This window comes from Nicotiana tomentosiformis, chromosome 6, assembly GCF_000390325.3.
Source record: "Nicotiana tomentosiformis chromosome 6, ASM39032v3, whole genome shotgun sequence".
Taxonomy (NCBI): domain Eukaryota; kingdom Viridiplantae; phylum Streptophyta; class Magnoliopsida; order Solanales; family Solanaceae; genus Nicotiana; species Nicotiana tomentosiformis.
The window spans coordinates 6,631,675-6,654,363 of NC_090817.1; the positions used below are offsets into that span (position 1 = coordinate 6,631,675).

Sequence of the window (22,689 nt, forward strand, 5' to 3'; positions counted from 1 at the left end):
ATTATGGCCCATTGTCGCATGCTATTCCTTTTGGTATTTCGAATCTTCAAATTATATTTTCCCACATGAAATCGACCAGTTCGCATTCTCCGATCTTCTGATAAGGACCTGCCTCCACCCATTTAGAAAAATAGCCAGTCAAAATTAAAAGAAACCTTAACTTTCTGGGAACCGGTGGCAGCGGTTCGACGATGTCCATCCCCCTTTTCATGAACGACCATGGGGACAAAACCGAATGTAAGGGTTCTGCCGGTTGGTGTACTAGTGGTGCGTAGCGTTGGCACTTATCACACTTTCGTACGAAGTCTTTGGCGTCTTGTTCCATGCGAGGCCACTAATACCCTGCCCGTACCAACTTCAACACCAAAGTATCTGTGCCCGAGTGATTGCCGTATATCCTTTTGTGGACTTCTCTCATGACATAATTAGCTTCTAACGCTCCTAAGTATCGGGCCAGCGGGCCTTGGAAGGATTTTCTATACAATTGGTCTCTCTTGAAGCTATAACGTACAACTTTGGCGCTTAACGCCCGTGATGCTTTGGGGTCTTCGGGAAACTTCCCGTGCTCGAGATAGTTGATTATTTCATTTCTCCAGTCCCATACCAGACTATTCGAATTTACATTATAGTAACCATTCGTATCCAGGACTGAGCTCATCAGTTGTAGTACCATTCCAGATTCCGATCCCTTTATTTCCGTCGATGATCCTAAGTTTGCTAATGCATCCGCTTCTGCGTTATCCTCCCTCGGGATGTGAGTAATTGACCACTCCCGGAATCGCGCCAAAAGAGCTTGGATCTTTACCACGTATTGCTGTATACGTTCTTATTTGGTATAAAAGATCCCGTAGACCTGATTTACCACCAGCTGCGAGTCACATTTAATTTCGATAACCTGGAAATCATGTCCCTGGGCCAATTCGAGCCCTGCAACCAAAGCTTCATACTCTCCTTCATTGTTAGTTAAAAGGATCGTTCTGATAGCTTGCCTTAGGGTTTCCCCCGAAGGCGTGATTAAGATTATTCCGAGTCCAGACCTCTTTACGTTGGAAACCCCGTCCGTAAATAAGGTCTAGACCCCCGATGTCAATTCCGACACTATTACTGCCTCCTTGGTTGCCAGAGGTAGTAGTCCCGGACTGAAATTGGCCACGAAGTCAGCCAAGACTTGCAACTTAATTGCAGTCCTTGGTTTATATTCTTTGTCGAACTCACTCATTTTGACTGCCCATTTGGCCAATCTGCCCGAGAGCTAGGGTTTATGGAGGATGTTCCTCAAAAGGAAAGTAGTCACCACAGCTATCCGGTGGCATTGGAAGTAGGGCCTCAGCTTCCGAGCGGCGACTACGAGATCTAAGGCCAGTTTTTCCAAATGTGGGTAGTGAGTTTCTTCTCCCGTTAAAATTTTACTAACGTAATAAATGGGAAATTGCATATCTTTGTCCTCCCGGATTAAAACTGCACTTACCGCAACTTCTAAAACTGCGAGGTAGACTAGCAATGATTCACCTTCTTTTGGTTTCGAGAGCAATGAAGGGCTCGATAAGTACTTCTTCAGATCCCTCAGATTCTGCTGGCACTCTAGTGTCCATTCGAAATTCTTCTTCTTTTTGAGCAATATGAAGAAGCGATGACATTTTTTTGATGACCTAGAAATAAACCTGCTCAAAGCTGCTAATCTTCCTGTGAGCCTTTGGACTTCCTTTACGTTTGATAATTGATCAGGGATATCCTCTATGACCTTTATTTTGTCGGGGTTTACCTCAATTCCCCTTTGTGAGACCAGAAATCCCAGAAACTTACCAGAACTAACTCCGAACGCGCACTTCTCGGGATTAAGTTTTATTTTATGCTTCCTCAGGATGTCGAATGCTTCTTGCAAATGCTTAAGATGATCACCTGCATTCAAATACTTAACGAGCATATCATCTAAATAAACTTCCATAGTCTTTCCTATTTGCTTTTTGAACATCTTAATTACGAGCCGTTGATAAGTGGCTCCGACGTTTTTCAACCCAAAGGGCAATACATTGTAACAATATGTACTGAAATTCGTTATAAACAAAAAAAAATTCTGATCTTCCAGGTTCATCTTGATTTGATTGTTCCCGGAATAAGCATCGATGAAACTCATCAAACTCGTGCCCGGCCGTGGCATCAATCATTTGATCGATATTTGGCAGTCGGAACGAGTCTTTTGGGCACGCCTTATTATGGTCTTTATAGTCTACACACATGCAGAATTTATTATTCTTCTTAGGAACTACTACTACATTGGCTATCCAGTCAGGATATCTTACCTCTCGAATCGAACCGATTTTAAGCAAGCGGGTTACCTCTTCTTTGACGAATTTATTCCTGGCCTCGGCAATAGGGCATTTCTTCTACCTTACCGGAGGTATGTTGGGATCCAAACTCAGCTTGTGCACGGCTATTTCTGTCGGGATATCTGTCATATCCTCGTGCGACCATGCAAAACAATCAGCATTAAATTTAAGGAATTCAATAAAACTAGACCTGAGCTCTGGGTGCAGTCTTGTCCACAAACAGAATTTTCTCTCTAGGAATTCCTCGAACAATGGAACTTGCTCTAGTTCCTCCGCCGTGAACTTCGTTGCGTCCGTCTCTTCTGGAACTTGGAAATATCTTGGCACCTGATATTGTTCTGACAACTCTACTTCCGGGCTAACTCCTTCTAGCTCGGGAGTAGGTGCCAGTTCCTGTAATTGCTATATCGTGCGTTCCTTCCCTTTGCTACTGGAAACTGAGATTGTATTCATCTCCCTTGCTGCCTGTTGATCACCTCTTATCTGCTTGATTCTTTCGAGCATTGGAAACTTCAGCAATTGGTGATATGTTGAGGGTACAACTTTCATCTCGTGTAACCATGGCTTTACCAGGATGATGTAGTATCCCATGTCACCATCTACTACTTCTAAAAGAGTTGTTTTCATTACTCCTTTGGAATTTGTGAGAAGCAAAATCTCTCCCCGGATCGTCTCGCTCGCAAGGTTGAATCCAGCGAGGAGCTTTATTGCCGGAATAATGCTTCTGGTGAGTTTAGCTTGCTCTAATACTCTGTATTGTATGATATTAGCCGAACTTTCTGGATCTATTAGAACACGTTTAATCTTAAAATCTAACACATTTAAAGAAATTACCAGTGCGTCGTTGTGTGGTAACTACAATCCGTCTGCGTCCTCCTCTGTGAAAGTGATATCATCTTCCTAGAGTCTTTTACTATGAGTTATTGATACTTTTGTCTTCTTCGCTACCAAAAAGGTGACCCCGTTAATTTCATTCCCCCCCCAAGATCATATTGATCGTTTGGCGTGGGGGTTCTTCTCCTGCTTTCGGAAGTTTCGCGCCGTCTCTATTACGACCATAATTGTTCTTAGCTCGGTCACTCAAGAATTCTCTGAGGTGACCATTCTTCAATTGCCACCTCCTCTCGTAGGTGTCGACAGTCCCCTGTCCGGTGACCGTTCGTCCCATGGTACTCGCACAATAAGTTGGGATCTCTCTGGCTGGAATCGGATCTCATTGGTCTCAGGAATCGTGCATCTTTAATGTTTCCCATGGCTGACACCAACTCTACTATACTGACGTTGAAGTTATATTCGGATAACTTGGGGTAAGAAGGATCCCGAAACCCCGACGTCTCCTTATCCTGGAGTGATCTATTATTTTGACCACGATCGGTCCCTCTATCAGTGATGAACTTGTTTGCTGCCCGGAAGTTTCTGCCATGGCCTTCGGTCTGTTCGTAGGGCAAAAACCGGCCCCTCGAAGTCCGTCTTTCCGCGTCGTAGTATCCTTTGTTTTTTCTCTGCTCTTCTCCCGTCCTTTGGCCGATGATGTGGAACCGACCTGGTCATCTTCGATCCTTATCTTTGACTCGTACCTGTTATGGACATCTTGTCATGACCAAAAATCCAATCCTGTCGTGATGGCACCTATCTCAATACTAGGCAAGCTGACAACCTCAATAAACCATAATTTCCTTTAAGTTTGAAAATATAATATTTGAATTTTCATAGAAAATCTCACAAATTATTGACATAAAATACATTCCCAAAACCCGGTGTCACTGAGTACATGAGCATCTAAATGATAACAAAGTCTGACCGATAAAATACTGTCTGAAAATATAGAACAGTACAATAACTAAAAGGAAGAGAGTCAAGGTCAGCGGATGCCAAGCAGCTACCTAGATAGTCTCAAACTGATAACACTCTGAGATCTAATAGTCACCGTATCCGGAAGCACCTGGATCTGCACACGAAGTTCAGGGTGTAGTACGAGTACCACCAACTCAGCAATTAACAATACTAAATAAAGAACTGAAAATAGTGACGAGCTTCACAGCTAAGTCCAATTACAGTAATTTAAAACATAAGAAGGTCGGCATGATTTCAAGTTCAACATTTAAGGCCCAAACAGTAATTTCATGTCAAGTTCAACTGAAACATAGATAATATCTCTCAGAAATTTCCAAAACAGTGATATATGACAAGTGTAGTACAAAAATAATGAAATCAACGCATCCTCTCAAAGCATCAGTCACTCAGTCTTTCCATTAGCTCAGCACTCGGCACTCGCACTCAGTAGGTACCTGCGCTCACTGGGGGTGTGTACAGACTACGGAGGGGCTCCTTCAGCCCAAACGCTATAATCCTCACGGACAACTCACGTGCTGCACGGATAACTCATGTGCTAGTATAATATCTGGATCCACACGGACAACTCACGTGCTAGTATAATATTTGGATCCGCATGGACAACTCACGTGCTATAGTATCAATATCTCACAATCAGGCCCTCGACCTCACTCAGTCATAAATCTCTTCAGTCTCTCGGGCTCTCAAAAATCATGAAAATTAGCCCCAACAAAAATGATATAATGCATCAATAATGAACAATAGAGACTGAGATGTAATATGCAAGTAAAATTGTGACTGAGTACAAAACAACAATTTAGCAGATAATTCAGCATGTATATGACCTATGTGGCTCCTTACAGTGTCAATACATGGTGTAAACATGATTTGTAGTTCGATTTCTCTAATACGTGGAAAATGTACGGATAACAACAGATTATTCAACTACACAATTCCATGGAATTTACCAAGTCATAATTCCTACGGTACACGCCCACACGCCCGTCACCTAGCATGTGTGTCACCTCAAAACCAATCACATAACACATAATCCGGGATTTCATACCCTCAAAACCAGATTTAGAATTGTTACTTACCTCAAACCATATAATTCTTTATTCTGCTATGCCTTTGCCTCGCGAATTGGCCTCCGAACGCCTCGAATCTAGTTACAATTAATTTGATTCGGTCAATACAAATTATAGGAATTTAATTCCACATAAAAATATTAATTTCCAACAAAATTCGAAATTGCACTCAAAAATCGCCCGTGGGCCTCACGTCTCTGAACCAGACAAAAGTTACAAAATATGAACGCCCATTCAACTACGAGTCCAACCGTATAAATTTTACCAAATTCCGACATCAACTCGACCTTTAATTCTTCAAATTAAACCAAGAGAGTTTTCTAAATTTTCCAACTTAATTCATCAATTAAATGTTAAAAACAACCATGGATTCGGGTAATTTGACCAATATTGAGTTAAGAACACTTATCCCATTATTTTTCTTGAAAATCTCCCGAAATCCGCCTCTTCCTGAGCTCCAATTCGTCAAAAATAAAAAACGGGACTAAGTCCCATTTTCAGAACTTAAACTTTTTGTCCAGGCATTCCTTCTTCGCGAACGCGACAGGTCCACCCTCGCGTTCGCGAAGCACATTTTTGTGTTGCTCCAATTTCTTCTTTGCGAACGCGAAGGCAGTCTCGCGAACGCGATGGTTTACCGACCTTAGGCCTTCGCGAATGCGAAGCCTCTCACGCGATCGCGTAGGCCAATGCGTTTGGTCCAACCCCAGCTCCCTCTCTTCTTTGCGAACGCGACCACCCTCTCACGTTCGCGATGCACAACCTGCCCAACCCTCCGCGAACGCGTCCTCTCCTTCACGAACGCAAAGTGAAAATCTTGCCTGCCCCTCAGTTCCTCTTCGCGAACGCGAGACTCCTCCCGCGAACACGATGAAGGAAACCAGATAGTGCATCAGAAAAATTCCAGCAGCATTCCAAGTTCAAAATTTATCCGTTAATCATCCGAAACTCACCCGAGGCCCCCGGGACCTCAATAAAATACACCAACAAGTCCTAAAACATCATACGAACTTAGTCGAAACCTCAAATCACATCAAACAATGCTAAAACCACGAATCATACTCCAATTCAAGCCTAATGAAACTAAGAATTTTTAACTTCTACATTCAACGCCGAAACCTATCAAATCAAGTCCGATTGACCTCAAACTTTGCACACAAGTCATAAATAACATGACGAACCTATTCCAATTTCAGAATCCGATTCCGATCCCGATATCAAAAAGTCAACTCCCCGGTCAAACTTCCAAACTTAAATTTCTATTTTAGCCATTTCAAGCCTAATTTAACTACGAACTTCCAAATAATTTTTCGGACACACTTCTAAGTCCAAAATCACCACACAGAGCTATTAGAATTATCAAAATTCTATTCAAGGGTTGTTTATACATAGTCAATATCCGGTCAACTATTTTAACTTAAGCTTTAAAGCTTAAAGCTTAAAACTAAATATTCCAATTCATTCCAAAACCTCACCGGACCCGCACTAATTATCCCGGCAAGTCATATAACAACTGTAAGGCAAAAATTAAGTAGTAAATGGGGGAACGAGGTTGTAATACTCAAAACGACCGGCCGAGTCATTACACATCTGTCCAAGTTGTTGCTTTGAACTCAAGCAGGCTCTCCTTCAACTTCGGGGAAACATCTGAGCTTCTCGGGTTCAATCCTTTAGTGAATGCTTCAGCTGCCCATTCATCTGGGACAGCCGAGAGCAACATTCTTTCTTTCTGGAATCAGGTAACGAACTCCCTTAGTAATTCGGATTCTCCTTGTGTGATCCTGAATATATCGGCCTTCCGGGATTGTACTTTTCTGGCACTGGCATGAGCCTTGATGAAAGAATCTATGATCATCTCAAAGGAATCTATGGAATGCTCGGGTAATAATGAATACCGCGTTATGAATCCCCTCATGAGAGTTTCTCCAAATTTCTTTAGCATCACAGATTCAATTTCATGAGGAGCTAGATCATTTTCTTTTACCGCCATTGTGTAAATGGTAATATACTCTTGTGGGTTTGAAGTCCCGTTATACTTTGGCATTTCAGGCATTTTGAATCGCTTCGGGATTAGTTCTGGTGCCACACTCGGCTTGTACTGTAATTGAGTATACTTCTTCGAGTCCGGGCCTTTCAATATTGGTGGTGCGCTCGAGATTTGGTCCATGCGGACGTTTACTTCCCTCATAAACCGTAAAAGTTCATTCTTGAACGGGTCGTTCTGGTTGTTGAGACTGGATCTGCTCCCCCAGCCCCGTCGGAGCCAACTTTACCCCTGGGAGTGTTGTTGTCGACTCTCTGCATTGTTTGGTTTGCGGGGACAACGAGATGAACTGGATCTTGTCTGTTTGCATTATTCGAAGCCCCCGATATCACCTGCTTCAGTTCTGTCATTACCTGATCCTGCCGTGTGAGATGGCCTAGAATGATTGCCTGTTGCTCTCGCAGGATCCTCATCACATCCACGACATGCTCCTCATCAGCATCATCGGGAGTTGTCTTTCGAACCTGTCGAGGGTTTTTCCTGTCATGCATCGGCATGGCGCCATTTCCCTCATTGCGGGTGTCACTAATTGAATCCTCGAAATGAGGCTGATCCCCTCGAATTTCTGGGTTGTACGTGTTGTTAAAAATATTATATGCGATTTTTTGTGATTTTTTCTAAGACAAAAATAATCAAATCGCGTTAGTAAAAAAGACACGGATCAATTTAATTGCACGGATGTCTAGGCCCCACGGTGGGCGCCAAATTATTTACCCGTAAAATAGTACAGTTGAATTTATACGTGGTTTATAAACAAGTGAACTAATTTGATCGTGAAATAATGCAATAATTGAAAAAATGTACAATACTTAGCCTTGAAATGTAGATGAAACAGCAGAGATGACAGTTTCAGGAACAAGGTTTCCGGGCACAGCAATGATGAGATCAAAAAGCAAGAAAGTAAGATTGTATTAAGCTTTGTATAGAATGTAATATAAGTTTAACTAGAAAATTCGTGTCCTTTACAATGATAACTGAGCTCACTATTTATAGCTATGTCTAGGGAAGGAGGATCTAAGATCGTGTCCTCCTTTAATGTCAATTATGATGGTCATTGATGAAGACGTAATGGTGAACATAAATGCCAAATTCTTTGTAACGGACCGTTGCTCTTAATGCTGCAAAGTATTCCCTATTAAATGCTACCGAACGCGGAGCATTTAACACACCTTTATGAACGTTATCCTTTTCGGTGACAAGCGGAATGACTGCGTTCGGTCTTCGGCCAACCCCGTCTTGGGCTCCACGTGTCCTCCCGTTAGACGACCACGTATCATATCACATTTCACCCTATACAAATAAATAGTTTACTTTTTCTTTTTCCCAAAAGCTCTGCAGCTGAAATAAATCTTATGAATATTCTGTTTTAGATCCAATTTCAAAAGAATGTAAAGATGTCTTGACTGATTAAGATGCTCCTAAATGTTATCATATGCTTGATAATTAATTCTTGCAAAGGAATAATTTCGACATGTCCACAATATTATTTCTCGTCAAGTATATGTCTCAACGTATTCCTTCTGAAAGTATTGCACGTTAAAACTATACTACGTACCCTTTCAAGACTTGATATCACAAAAGTAGCAACATATATAGAGCCCATTTAGCCGAAGAGACCGGGTACTTAATTGTGAAAGCGAAGGCAGCAACAATATGCTGCTGCTGATGATCTTTTCTTTTAATTGATTTTGATGTTTTACTGAAATTCCATGGTATATATACACAACCAAAATTTAAAGAATAAATTTATCTAGCTATACAATACAATGTAATTTTCCGACGAACAACACCCATTAGACAAAAGTGGCTCCGCCATTGTATGTTTGTGTATCATCGTGTACTTCCTTCGTCTCATTTTTTGTGAAGGACTTCAGAGTTTGTGGGTCAATTAAAGTATTTAATATTCGGTGTGAATTCGGGCACAAATTCTTTAAGTTTTTTTTATAAAAACAAAGTTCACAATTTTGAAAACTACGTGAATACCACTATAAGTCGACATAATTAATACTTCAAATGTAATAGTGTATATGGTGAAATATGACATGACACGTGGTCGTCTAAAGGGAGGACACGTGGAATCCAAGACAGGAATGATTGAAAATCGAACGCAGCCATTCCACTTGTCACCGGAAAGGATAATGTTCATAAATGTGTGTTAAATGCTCTGCGCCCGGTAGCATTTAATAGGGAATATTCTGCAGCATTAAGAGCGATGATCTGTTACAGAGAATTTGGCATTTATGTCCACCATTATGTTTTCGTCAATGACCCTCATAATTGACATTAAAGGAGGACACGATCCTAGGACCTCCTTCCCTAGACATAACTATAAACACTGAACTCAGTTATCATTGTAGGAGACATGAATTTTCTGGAAAAACTTGTACTACATTCTATACAAAGCTTAATACAATCTTACTTTCTTGCTTTTTGATCTCATCATTGATGTACCCGGAAACTTTGTTCCCGGAATTGTTATCTCTGCTGTTTCGTCTATATTTCAAGGCTAAGTATTGTACATTTCTTTAATTATTGCATTATTTCAGGATCAAATTAGTTCACTTGTCTAGAAACCACGTATAAATTCAACTGTACCGTTTTACAGATAAACAAATAATGTCACATAAAATGAAACATATGGAAATCTTTTAACTTGAGCTCTTTATTATGAAAGGAGATTTATTATTAGAATTTTCTTTGTTTTCTTGTTTTTTAAAATAAACATGCTACATTTGGTACTGCATATCTCTTTGGTCATTTAACTTTTGCAGATCCAGGCGAAGTTCGTCGGTCATGAAAATTTATATACTTTAATATGCATATATCACTCGATATTAACTACTCCATAAAGTAGCAAGATAGAGCCCATACGGGAAATTACATGAAAAAGTACGTGCGTAATTAAATTTGATAAATTAAAGTTCTCTAACCAAAAATCGTGTTCAGCTTTTAGTTATGTTTAAGAAGGGGAACTTTGGCATAACTGGTAAAGTTGTTGCCATGTGACCAGGAGGTCACGTGTTCGAGCCGTGAAAATAGCCTCTTACAGAAATACAGGGTAAGACTGCGTACGATAGACCCTTGTGGTCCGGCCCTTCCCTGTACCCCGCGCATACAGGAGCTTAGTGCACCGGGCTGCCCTTAAGAAATTTTGTAAATATTCTTAAGTGGTTTTTTAGAAAAATTGTTCAAGGCCCTTTTCTTCTAAAAGGTTATTCTATAATTTGCACAAATGTTTGGCAAAAACAACAAATAAACACCCAATTGAAAATATCTACAAAATTGAAAATTTTACATGGTATTAGCGCCCCCTTGGCCCTTGCAAAAGAGTTTGAATATGTTGAGCAGTTTCTCTTTGACCTCAAAGATTTTATTTAGAGGCGGAGAACGTGAGAAGCAGATGATTAATCATCTCTTTCCGGAAGAAATCGAAGAATGTCCAAGCAGGAGACAATATATTTTGATATTCTTGATCATTCTTTGATTCAAAGCGCTTCTTCATGGCAAGCGCTACCCTAACCTAGCTAGCACTACATCTTGCTAACGTCATCTGAATTGCCTTGCAAGCGCTACATCTATATGGCAAGCCCATGTCGCCTTCGTCTACCATTGTAGTCGCCTTCTTCATATGGCAAGCGCTACCCGTCGCTTGCACTATATTGTCTGACGATTACCTTGCCTGACCGCTTCCGCTCTGACTAAGATGACCATCGCACCTGACTTCTATATCCCATTATCCATAGATCAAACAGAATTTGAATTTTTATGAGTTTCGAACTTACACTAAATTATAGCTCATTTTTGTTATTGTATAGCAATTAAACATTTAGAATATTTAATAAATTTTTAAATATAAATACAAAGTCTAAACAAAAGTTATTGGATTTATCTGAAGTCTGAACCCGTTCCTAATTTTATAGCTCCGCCCCTGTGACAATGATGAAGATGAAGACAAAATTTCACTACTAGATTCTTCGCTTAGTTGTGATTATTTGCACCAGAATTAATGGAGAATAATCTTTACCACTTAATTGTAGTATAATTACATGTAAAGTGAATATTGAATGTGTGGCAGCCCCTAAAGTAGCTTATAATGTAGCCAAGCATATGGCTTTGGCACATTCTTAAGTATATTACATACTTCCTAGTCCAGAGTTGGCTCTTCCCCTTATATAAGCAAATGGTTTCCTCACCTATTCATACTACAACCAACAATTCTTCATATCCTATATTCAAATAAACATATACAGCATCCAGTATCATATTTCAATATTTCCATAGTCCAAGAATTACAAGATGTATACGATGTCTAGCATTTTCAAGATTATTGGGTTCCAAAAGAGAAGGTCGTGTTTAGACGGAGATGATGATGGAGACGATGGGTATGATTATGCTCCAACAGCATGCTTAGAAGGAGGTGGCAACGACGATGATGCAGACTATGACTATGCTCCTGCAGCATCCTTGGAAAGCGATGACGATGATGATGGAGACTATGACTATGCTCCTGCAGCATTGTTAGAAGGCGATGACCAGAGGCAGACCTAGGATTTGAGCGCAGCTGGGGCACCGCTATTGACATAGATATGTCATCTAGTAATGGCAAAATCTAACGTGCTAACTCCTTGAATCGACGGATGTCTGCTACTTTGCCGAAGTGATCCTTGAAGGCGGAAGGATTTTTAGAGTTTTTTATTACTGTTTTGGGAAAAAATCTATTGAATTACGTATTTTTATACATGTCAAGAAAATAATAATACTTATAAACTTAATTATGAAGGTGATTGGCTTTATGCTAATGAAATATCTTATTCCCCTTCCAATTTTCTTTGATATATTTTTATGTCTCAAGTTAAGCACTAAATACATGATACTATTCTATCTTGAATTCAAAGAGGAAAAGAATAAAATGGAAAAAAGCGTCGGTATTGGGTCTTGAACCCAGATCATTAAGCAATAGAGGCAATAAACACGGCGTGCTCAACCAGTGGAGCAATGCATCTTTTCTTTAAGGGGCATATCAAAATTATTTAAGGTGTCCTCGTCATATATATATATACAATTTTTACCGAGACTAGCAGGTTTCGGTAACCCCTACGCTTCATGTGGGTCCGTCTCTGGCGATGGCGTTGATGATGGAGATTATGATTATGCTCCAGCTGATATTCATTAAAAATTCTTGGCAATGGCAGACTTCTTTTTAGAAATATATAGCTTTATATAGTAATATATTAGTTGAAACCTTTTGCGCGGCTGAGGTCTACACCATGGTGTTAGGGACTCTGAGATCACTTGCTTATTAGATGTACCTTTTTCTAGATAATATTATTTTGAATAATAATATTTATCTTAAAAATCGGATAACAATTAAATTTGTAAGTAGTTTAAGGATACGCGGATTTATTTGACACAAAGCGGTAAATAAAGACAAATTAAATAAATAAGGATGAAGTAAGCTCAAACCACAAGAGGAAGACGATTTAAGCCTTAGCGAAATATTTGCCCTCGATCTAGGCTGGTAATAACAAGCACTGACGTACGAAAGCAGAAGAACTAATAACAGAAAAATAATGATATATTGCCTTGAAATGCGTGTTACAATGTACTTTATGAATTATCAGACCCCATTTATATAATAGAGAAGTCCTACTTTAGGTACAATTTTATAAAAGAAATTTTTTTTTTTGATTTACTGATTGCCGGTTCTTTATCGGTAGGTGCCGAGATTTTCGCCGTAATATCCGGTCGGTCACGGATATTTCGGTCTTCCGTTGGCTATGTTGACAATGTTTCTTCAAAGTCGTTTGAGGCTAGGATCGGTTCCGAGATCATGACCTCAATATTCTCGAAGGTAGGCGTCCTGTCTCCGGGTTCTAGTCCGGATGAACTTGGGATCGATCTTCAGTCCTTTATCGTCATGTCTCGAGCCTGGCTTACCATGCCGGAGGTTGGAACGTACCACGAGCTCGATTTCGACCGTATATAAATAACTTATTCAGAAAAGCGATATGGATTATATAGTTAAATGTAGTCTCCCTTGATGATGTGATCGTATTTTTCATATGCAATAATTGGGTCAGAAGATAATTAATTACGATCAGCAAACTATAGAATAGCTTTACCTATTCCATATGCATTGCATGCGCTATTAGTCTATCGTAAAAAACTTGTTTGCTGTGATTAGTTGACAAGTTTGCACTATACCAAGTTAATGTAAAGTTGGACATCCCGTAAGATTTCACACTTCGAGCCTATTGATCTCGTTGAAACAATAGAAAAAGGAAAGGAAAAAGGTCCAAACATATACTTAACATTTGCGATATGTCTAATATTTTCCCTCTGTTTGTCTTTCGATCTATGAAAGTTTCGACCATTATCTTTTGTGTCAAATATGTCGATCCCATTAATTGCTATTGAACGTGTTGGTCCAAGTGAAGGTTAGTTTTGAAGATTGACAAAGAAAGCTCATGCATGAACCAAGTCCATCCCTTGTGTGCATAGACACGGATAGATTCGAGCATGTGAGATATACGTGAAAGAGATAAGCTTAACTCAGTCTAATTAATATCTCCTGATCAAAAAGGGTTGCATAATTGATAAGGAGAATGACTCATTTATCAAAGAGAACACTATCCAAGATAAAGGAAAGAGTTAGAGGTTGAGATCAACTAGAACTCTTCCACAAAGGAAGAGTAGCATTAGAACTCTAGTTATTTTCTACTCTACTGACTATATAAATCGTAGGATGTTCTCATTCTACAGGGGACGCACAAAAGCAGAAGTTAAACGTGAATTGAGAGCAAAATAGCAAGGCATTTTGCAAGCAGTTTGTGTGTGATTCAAGTGTGCAAACCTGAAGTTACATGAATCAGATAGAAGAACCAGCTCCGAGTGTCTGTCTTTTATTCTAGTTCAATTATAGTAGGTATTTTCATATTGTACCTTTCAGCTTTATCTAGAGACAATTGTAATAGGTACTCAGAGTTTTCAAGTTAGAGTTAACTTGAAGTTGTCGCAGCAGTTAGAGGCTGGTTGCCACAACGGGATTAGAGTTAATCCTAGATTTACAAAAGTATTTTGTAAATGCAGTTTTTGGCTCAGTGATTTAGTGAAGAGTTTGGGAAAATTCTACTAGGAAGTAGGTCGTAGTTTTTTCACCTTTTGAGCCAGGTGTTTTTCACGTAAAATACTTGTGTTCTTTAATTTCTGCATTTATTATTCCGCAACAGTAATATAAGGAACACATAGAAAAACTAGGTCCTTCTATAATCTGTCCACGCAAAAATTTGGACACCACACAAATCACCTCCCCCCCCTCTTGTGTGGTATTGAAGTTAAAACATCAATTGGTATCAGAGCGGGTTATCTTTGAAGAGGCTAACACCTTAGAAGAAGATCAAGATGAGTGCACCACCTGGAAACTGGGAAGGGCAATCCTCTGCTAGGCCACCACTCTTCAACGGCCAGTATTACTCTTGGTGAAAAAATATGATGAGAGATCACATCATAGGAGAAGATTATGAGCTATGAGACATTGTCACAGATAGTCCACTGGCTACCATGAAGATAAATGCCGAAGGAGAAGAGGTGCCAAAAACAAGAGCTGACTGCACTGCTGACGACTTGAGGAAATGGGAAAAGAATACTAAAGCCAAAAAATGGCTTGTTTGCGGACTCGGTCCAGATGAGTACAGTAGAATCCAAAGTTGTACCACCGCTAAGGAAATCTGGGACACTTTGCAAGTGGTCCATAAAGGAACACCTCAAGTGAAGAGGTCCAGAGGAACAATACTGTATTCTCAATATGATAATTTTACCATAAAGGAAGGGGAAACCATCCAAGATATGTATACAAGGTTTACCACACTGACAAATGAACTTAAGTCTCTTGGAAGGATTATTTCTGAAGAAGACAGAGTTGAGATGATTCTGACAAGGGTTCTGCCAGTTACTTGGGAGAGCAAAATCACTGCCATTCATGAATCAAAGAACATTGTCACTCTTAGGTTGGATCAGTGTTTTAAAAGGCGTGGGCGTAAGGCGGGGCGTTTTACATATGCCTCAGCGGGGCGTAAGCCCCGAGGCGCGGGGTGTAAGCCCCATAGATATTTAATTTTTAATATTTTATAAAATAATATAATGACAATTAATATTTATAAACATGTAAAATTGCATAAAAATTAAAGAAAACTTTATATATGTGTGCTCCATCCCCACAAAAAACTAATCAAAATAATATATTATACTTTACTTACAAGCACAAGTAATTTGAGTCTAAAAGAATAAAGTTTTCTATATGGAGGAACAAAAATGATGATTAACTTGCAATTTGAACTTTGAATTTGCTGCTATGAAAAAAAATATAGTTCTCTTTGTATTTGTAAAAAAAATTAAATATTCATTGCTTTTGGGAGATATTAGCAGACTAGCGGACAAGATAAAAATTTGAAAAAACCATGAATTAGGGCTTAAATCAATAAATAAAAGGTCTTTACTTTTAAATTTAATACTTTTGAGTTCCTTTTTAAACCTTTTGAGTAATTACCAAACTCACTTTTGAGAATTTGAGTATTATATGAAGGACTAATTCAATAAATTTTGTTTTAATTTGAAAAAGTCTCTGGGGCTTACTCCTTACTAAAAAAACGCGCCCCGAACGCCCGGGCGTACGCCCCAAATTGCGGGCGTATGCCTCTTGAGACTTTCGCCTCACACCATCACCCCGGGGCGTTTTTGGTACGCCTCGTCCCGGGGCTCGCCCCAGACACGCCTTTTAAAACAGAGGGTTGGATGAGCTAATTGGAAATCTCACTGCTTATGAACATAGTAGAAATGAGCCTGGCACTCAGAATCACTGAAGGTTCTGATCTAGAGGAAGATGAAATGGCTATGATCACAAAAGATTTTAAGAAGTACTTAATGAGAGGAAAGGGTTCTTCAAGAAGTGGAAGCTACAACAAACCAAGGGTTTCTGCAAAACAGACCAATGAGGGCTGCTACAAGTATGGGAAGACTGATCACCACATCAAAAATTGTCCTCAATGGGAAATTGAATGGAAGAAGGAAAGAGCTAAACTAAAAAACAGAAAGAAGGAACAGGTTCATCCCAAGAAGAACAAAGGATCAAGAAAGGTTATGGTTGCTGCTTGGAGAGAAAGCTCAGATGAGGACTCAGATGATGAAGTGAAGATAAATATGAACAAGCACTTATGGAAATTGTAGAATCCGATGAGGAATTTGAAGTAAGTATAATCCATCTAAAAGACAAGATTAAGTTGTTGTCTAAAGAAAGGCTATCTGAGTTACTTCTAGATTTCATTGATGAATCTAAGGATATAAACAATGAAAAGAAACAACTGTCTAAGGAATGTGTGATTTTAAAAGCAAAATGTAAGAACCTGGAACTTAGAGTTAGTGAAAAATACTGCACTAAAGAACCAAGTTCATGCATTTGAATCAAATGTCCTAGAACTTAGATCTGAAAACCTAAAACTGAAATTAGGAACAAGTAAGAAGACAGTTGATTGCAGACAACTCGCTCTAGAAGAAAATGTAGGTAAACTAAAAGATGAGTTGTATAAGAAGGATGAGTAGGTAAGAATTTTGACAAAGGATCTAGGCAAGGTCAAGCATGAACTAGACAGAACTTGTAAATGGAACAGGTCCTCCGATGCACTGTCATGGCTACAGGAACAACACAGTAGCAATAGAAGAGGAATTGGCTTTGGGAACCTGCCACCTAAATGGGATCCCAAAAGCAAATATCTCACACTTCCTGAGGATAAAATTTGCACACACTGTGGTAAGACTGGTCACTATAAAAGTGAATGCACTGCAAAATAAAAGGCTAGTCAAAACAATAAAAAGTTTGTACAAGGGAAAAATAGGCTGTCAGGTTGGGCTAAAAAGAATTTGATTCATCCTTTTGCCTATAGAAAAGGATCCAAGCTAGTTTGGGTTCCTAAGACTAACCCCTGATTTCCTTTTGCAGGTCCAAGTGAAGGGGAGCAGCCAAATATGGTACATGGATAGTGGCTGCTCAAAGCACATGACAGGAAGCAAGAACCAGTTCCTTTCACTTGAGGACCTCAAAGGAGGTAATGTCTCCTTTGGAAATGGGAAGAAATGTGAGATCATTGGGGTTGGTAAGGTAGGTAAGACTGACTGTCACTCGATTGAGAATGTCTATTTGATAGACGACCTAAAATACAGTCTAATTAGTGTATCACAACTGTGTGATAGAGGTAACTTGGTAGAATTAACCTCTACAAAATGCTTAGTGATTAATCTTATCACTGACAAGATTGTTTTGCAAGAAAAAAGAGTGAACAATATATATATTGTAGATCTGTCCACACTGTCAGAAAATAAACTCACTTGCTTAAGTGTGTTGGACAATTATCCCCTCATTTGGCACAAGAGACTTGGACATGTAAGTCTTAGTCAACTCAACAAATTAGTCTCCAAGGACTTGGTGATAAGACTGCCTAACATCAAGTTCAAGGAAGACAAAGTTTGTGAGGCTTGTGCAAGGGGGAAGCAGGTAAGATCCTCCTTTAAATGCGTGAAAGTGGTAAGTACCACCAGAACGATGGAACTGGTCCATATGGATCTCTGTGGTCCAATGAAAACATTAAGCAGAAGTGGTAAAAGATACGTGATGGTGCTTGTTGATGATTACTCTAGGTTTACTTGGACATTATTTTTAACATCTAAAGATGAAGCATTTGACATGTTCACTTCTTTTTTTAGAAAAATTCAGAAATAACTAGGTAATCAACTTGCATCAATTAGGTCTGATCATGGCACTGAATTTGAAAATGCTAAATTTGCTGAATTTTGTGATGAGCATGGCATAGATCATAATATATTTGCTCCTAGGACTCCACAACAAAATGGAGTCGTTGAAAGAAAGAATAGGACACTGGAAGATATGGCTAGGACAATGCTTCTTTCTAGTAAACTACCACATAGCTTCTGGGCAGAAGCTATAAATACTGCATGATACATCATAAATAGATGCATGACTAGACCTCTTGTTGAGAAGACTCCCTATGAGTTACTTAAAGGGAAAAAACCAAATATATCTCACTTAGGGCATTCGGATGCAAGTGCTTTGTGCACAACAATGGTAAAGACTCCCTAGGCAAGTTTGATCCCAGAAGTGATGAGGGAGTATTCTTGGGATATTCTTCACATAGCAACGCTTATAAAGTCTATAACAAAAGAACTATGTGTGTTGAAGAAAGTGTTCATGTGATTTTTGATAAAACTTACATTCTTTTTGAGAGACAGGAACATGATGATGAAGCAATTAGGCTGGTAAGAAACCTAAATGAAACCATAGCCCAGACTAAAGTTACACTGGAAGAAGGAACAGGTGATGGAACATGTTCTTCCACCCAGAGAAACATGACAGGGGGAACAATACAAAGAGGAAATAATCCTCAAACCTCAATGGAACCTGTCCATGAACTTGCTCCACGGTAACAAAACACTGAAGGAACATCAAGGGGAAACCAATTGGTTGTGAAACCTTACAAGTATCAAAGTTCTCATCCCATTGATAACATAATTGCTAATCCAACCTCTGAAATCAAAACCAGATCTTCATTAAAGAATCTTTGTGCTTTTGATGCTTTATTATCTCTTATTGAACCTAAAAATATTGCTGAGGCTTTGCAGGATGCAGACTGGGTAAATGCAATGCAAGATGAACTGAACCAATTTGAAAGGAGTCAAGTTTGGCATCTGGTACCAAGACCCTTGGACAGATCAGTAATTGGGACAAAATGGGTCTTCAGAAACAAACTTGATGAAGATGGAACAATTACAAGGAACAAGGCAAGATTGGTGGTTCAAGGATATATCCAAGAGGAGGGCATAGTCTATGATGAAACCTTTGCTCCAGTTGCAAGGTTGGAAGCAATAAGGCTCATCATAGCCTTTGCTGCTTACATGGAATTCACCCTTCACCAGATGGATATCAAGAGTACCTTCCTCAATGGCTATCTAAAGGAAGAAGTGTTTATCAAGCAACCTCCGGGGTTTGAAAGCAAGGAGAGTCCTCATCATGTGTACAAACTTGACAAAGCACTTTATGGGCTCAAGTAGGAGCCAAGAGCATGGTATGAAAGATTATCAAAGTTTTTGCTTGAGCATGACTACATGAGAGGTAAAATTGACAATACTTTGTTCTTGAAAGAAAAAGGTAAAGATCTCTTGGTAGTTCAGATATATGTTGATGATATAATCTTTGGAGCAACTACTGATAAGTTAAGTAAAGAATTTGCTAAATTAATAGAGAGTGAATTTGCAATGAGCATGATGGGTGAGCTTAATTTCTTTTTAGGCTTACAAATTAAACAAAATTTAAATGGAACTATGATCCATCAGCAAAAGTATGTAAAAGAGTTGCTTAAAAAGTTTAAAATGGAAGATTCCAAAGAATTTTGACACTCCTATTGCAACAGCTACAAAGTTGGATATAGATGAACCTGGTTCATCTGTTGATCAGAAGTTATATAGGGAAATGATTGGCTCATTATTGTATCTCACTGCTAGTAGACCTGACATTATTTTCAGTGTAGGCCTTTGTGCAAGATTTCTGGCAAATCCAAAGGAGTCTCACTTGACTGCTGTCAAGAGAATTTTGAGATATCTAAAAGGCACCACTGATCTCTATCTATGGTATCTAAAAGGTAGTAATTTCAATCTTGTGGGATATGCTGATGCTGATTATGCAGGTTTTCTAGTGGATAGAAAGAGCACTTCATGTATGGCACACTTTCTTGGCTCATGTCTTGTGTCTTGGGCCACCAAAAAGAAAAATTCAGTGGCCTTATCTACTGCTGAAGCTGAGTATGTTGCTGCTGCTTCATGTTGTGCTTAATTGTTGTGGATCAAACAACAATTAATGGACTTTGGAATTGATGTTGGTTGTATCCTCATTTTTTTGTAATAACACTAGTGCAATTAGTATGACCAAGAACCCGGTTCATCACAAGAGAACTAAGTACACAGATGTTAGACATCACTTTTTGAGGGATAACTATGAAAAAGGATTGATCATTGTAGAATTTTGTGCTACTGACAAGCAAATAGCTGACATCTTCACAAAAGCCCTAAGTAGAGATCACTTTGAAAGGAACATGTTAGAATTAGGGATGATTAAGATCACCTAAAAGGATCAGTTCAGAATTCACAACGAGAAAAAAATTTGTTGTTTTTGGTTAGAAAATCTGAAAATGTGTATATAATTAGATTAATTTTTGCTCAGACTCATACTTTCAATAGTATACTCTTGTGCCATGTGTTAAAATGACTCATTAATCTCTAATAATATTTTCTCTATTTTGGAAAATTTAGACTTACACAAGAGAATTATCATTGGAGAACCTGTTTCATCAAGATAACACGATATGTTTTCTACACTCTGCATAATTTAAAATAATAATATTTGGATCATGAGCAGAGTCCTACTTAATTCCAAATTCCTTTTGGACTTATCAGTTACAAGTGAACCAGTTCTGTTCAAAAAGAGTTCCAACCGAATTGAAGTACCTAGATTCTAGGGATACACTCCAAAGTCTTTTCAAAACTGAAATTCAGTTTGATTAGACTTCCACACCCACTACATCCCTTCCACCATCCCAATCTCTAAGAAAAGAGTAAAGATGCTTGCTCGCAGGGTTGTTGCGGGGAGAGAAAAAATCAAGAAAATAAATGAAAAATTGAAAGCACGTAAGGAAGAAGAACCCCAAAAATCTGATGAATCATTCAAATCTGCTACTGAAGGGAAAAAAAATTATTTCTTATGAAATTGAACAGGTACAAATTTGGAGAATATGTTTGTACTAGTAGGGTCTAAAGCAGGTATTGAAACTATAGAGTCTGGAGGAATTGGTGGTAAAAATAAAAAAAAGAAAAGAAAAAGAGAGCAAGGGTGTTCGAAGTGCTGTGAGGGGAAAGGGTAAAAGAGTGATTAATTCTTCACCCACTCCTGTGAGTTTAACCAAAGACACAGGTGCAATGGTTGTTTAGGGAGAAAAATCTGCTATAGTAGAGAAGAGTGTAAAGAAAACAGGGGGAAGTGGGTTTGGCGAAGCCGCTGAAGGGCTGGTTCAACTTGGAAAAAATATAGATGAACCTGTTTCATCTGAACATGAAACCCTCGCAGACCTACTGAAGAGAGTGACTGAAAGTTATAATCCAAAGAAGAAAGGGAGGTTGGTACAAGCAAGGATCATTTTGGGGCAAATATGCTGCCTTCTTGTGACTATGAAGTCCATGTCACTCCTAAAGAACCTGGTTCATCTAAGAAGGTACCAGTGAATAGCAAGGTGCGAGCCTTGGTGCAAGAAAGTGGGGCTAAGGATGCTGAGATTGAGAGGCTGAAGAAAAGGTTGGCTGAGGTAGAGTTTGAGAGAGATGCTCTCAGAACCGAACTAGCAAGGGAAAAGGAGAAGAATGATGGAATTCTTCAAGATATGCTGAAACTTCTCCAAGCTAAAAACCAAGCCCCCTAGTTCTTCCAAGCCTTAAAAGCCCAGTGTAGACCTTTCAGTGACCTAGTTTGGGATGTTTTTTGTTTGTTCATGTTTTCAGTATTTTTATTTCTTTTTATGCTTTGTGGAAGAATCGTATCAATCATCAATGAAATTCACTGTTTTTGCTCTAACTATTTATTTATATTTCTTTGATGGTTAAAATTCTTAGCTTGATCTATGATGATTAATCCATGATTGCATTTGAAGTAGCCCAGTGGCCATGAGTAAGTTTTAAAATCTGGTTATCTGACATTTTTATGTAACTTTTCGATGATACCAAAAGGGGGGAAAAGGTTGTGCTTTTTACTTTGAACAGTGATGTTTATAACCTAATGAACCTGGTCCTTGATGATAAGTGATAAAAAGAAAAAATGTTCTAATATTGTGTTGATGTTGGGCTAAGTTGAAACAGGGCCTAAGCTTATGAAGAGAACAGAGTTTGTCATCATCAAAAAGGGGGAATTTGTTGGCCCAAGTGAAGGTTAGTTTTGAAGATTGACAAAGGAAGCTTAGGCATGAACCAGGTCCATCCCTTGTGTGCATAGACACGGACAAATTCGAGCATGTGGGATGCACGTGAAGGAGATAAGTTTAACTCGGTCTAATTAATATCTCCTGATCGAAAAGGGTTACATAATTGATAAGGAGAAGGACTCCTTAATCAAAGAGAACACTATCCAAGATAAAGGAAAGAGTTAGAGGTTGAGATCAACTAGAACTCTTCCACCAAGGAAGAGTAGAATTAGAACTCTAGTTATTTTCTACCCTACTAACTCTATAAATCGCAGGATGTTCTCATTCTACATGGGACGCACAAAAGCAGAAGTTAAACGTGAATTGAGAGCAAA

General features: G+C 39.0%; 1 protein-coding gene and 1 long non-coding RNA gene across 2 annotated transcripts in view; both read left to right on the forward strand.

Moving 5' to 3' along the window:
• Window positions 1-12,108, forward strand: part of LOC138893497 (uncharacterized) — a 33,949-nt gene extending 21,841 nt beyond the window's left edge. The window contains exon 2 of the long non-coding RNA XR_011409023.1: window positions 11,656-12,108. This is a non-coding gene — a long non-coding RNA (uncharacterized lncRNA). The remainder of the gene's footprint in view (window positions 1-11,655) is intronic.
• Window positions 12,109-13,683: 1,575 nt separating this feature from the next.
• On the forward strand, window positions 13,684-16,514 carry LOC138893525 (uncharacterized). The gene is made up of 3 exons (XM_070178138.1): window positions 13,684-13,729; window positions 14,836-15,363; window positions 16,123-16,514. Exons 1-3 carry the CDS (start codon window positions 13,684-13,686, stop codon window positions 16,512-16,514), a joined length of 966 nt encoding a protein of 321 aa, XP_070034239.1.
• The last annotated feature ends 6,175 nt before the right edge of the window (window positions 16,515-22,689 follow it).

Coding starts and splice junctions, on each gene's coding strand:
- LOC138893525 (XM_070178138.1), top strand. CDS start 13,684: ATGTCGATCCCATTAATTGCTATTGAACGTGTTGGTCCAAGTGAAG. Junction 13,730..14,835: donor ACGTGTTGGTCCAAGTGAAG/GTTAGTTTTGAA, acceptor ACATTGTCACAG/ATAGTCCACTGGCTACCATG. Junction 15,364..16,122: donor TACATATGCCTCAGCGGGGC/GTAAGCCCCGAG, acceptor TGAACATAGTAG/AAATGAGCCTGGCACTCAGA.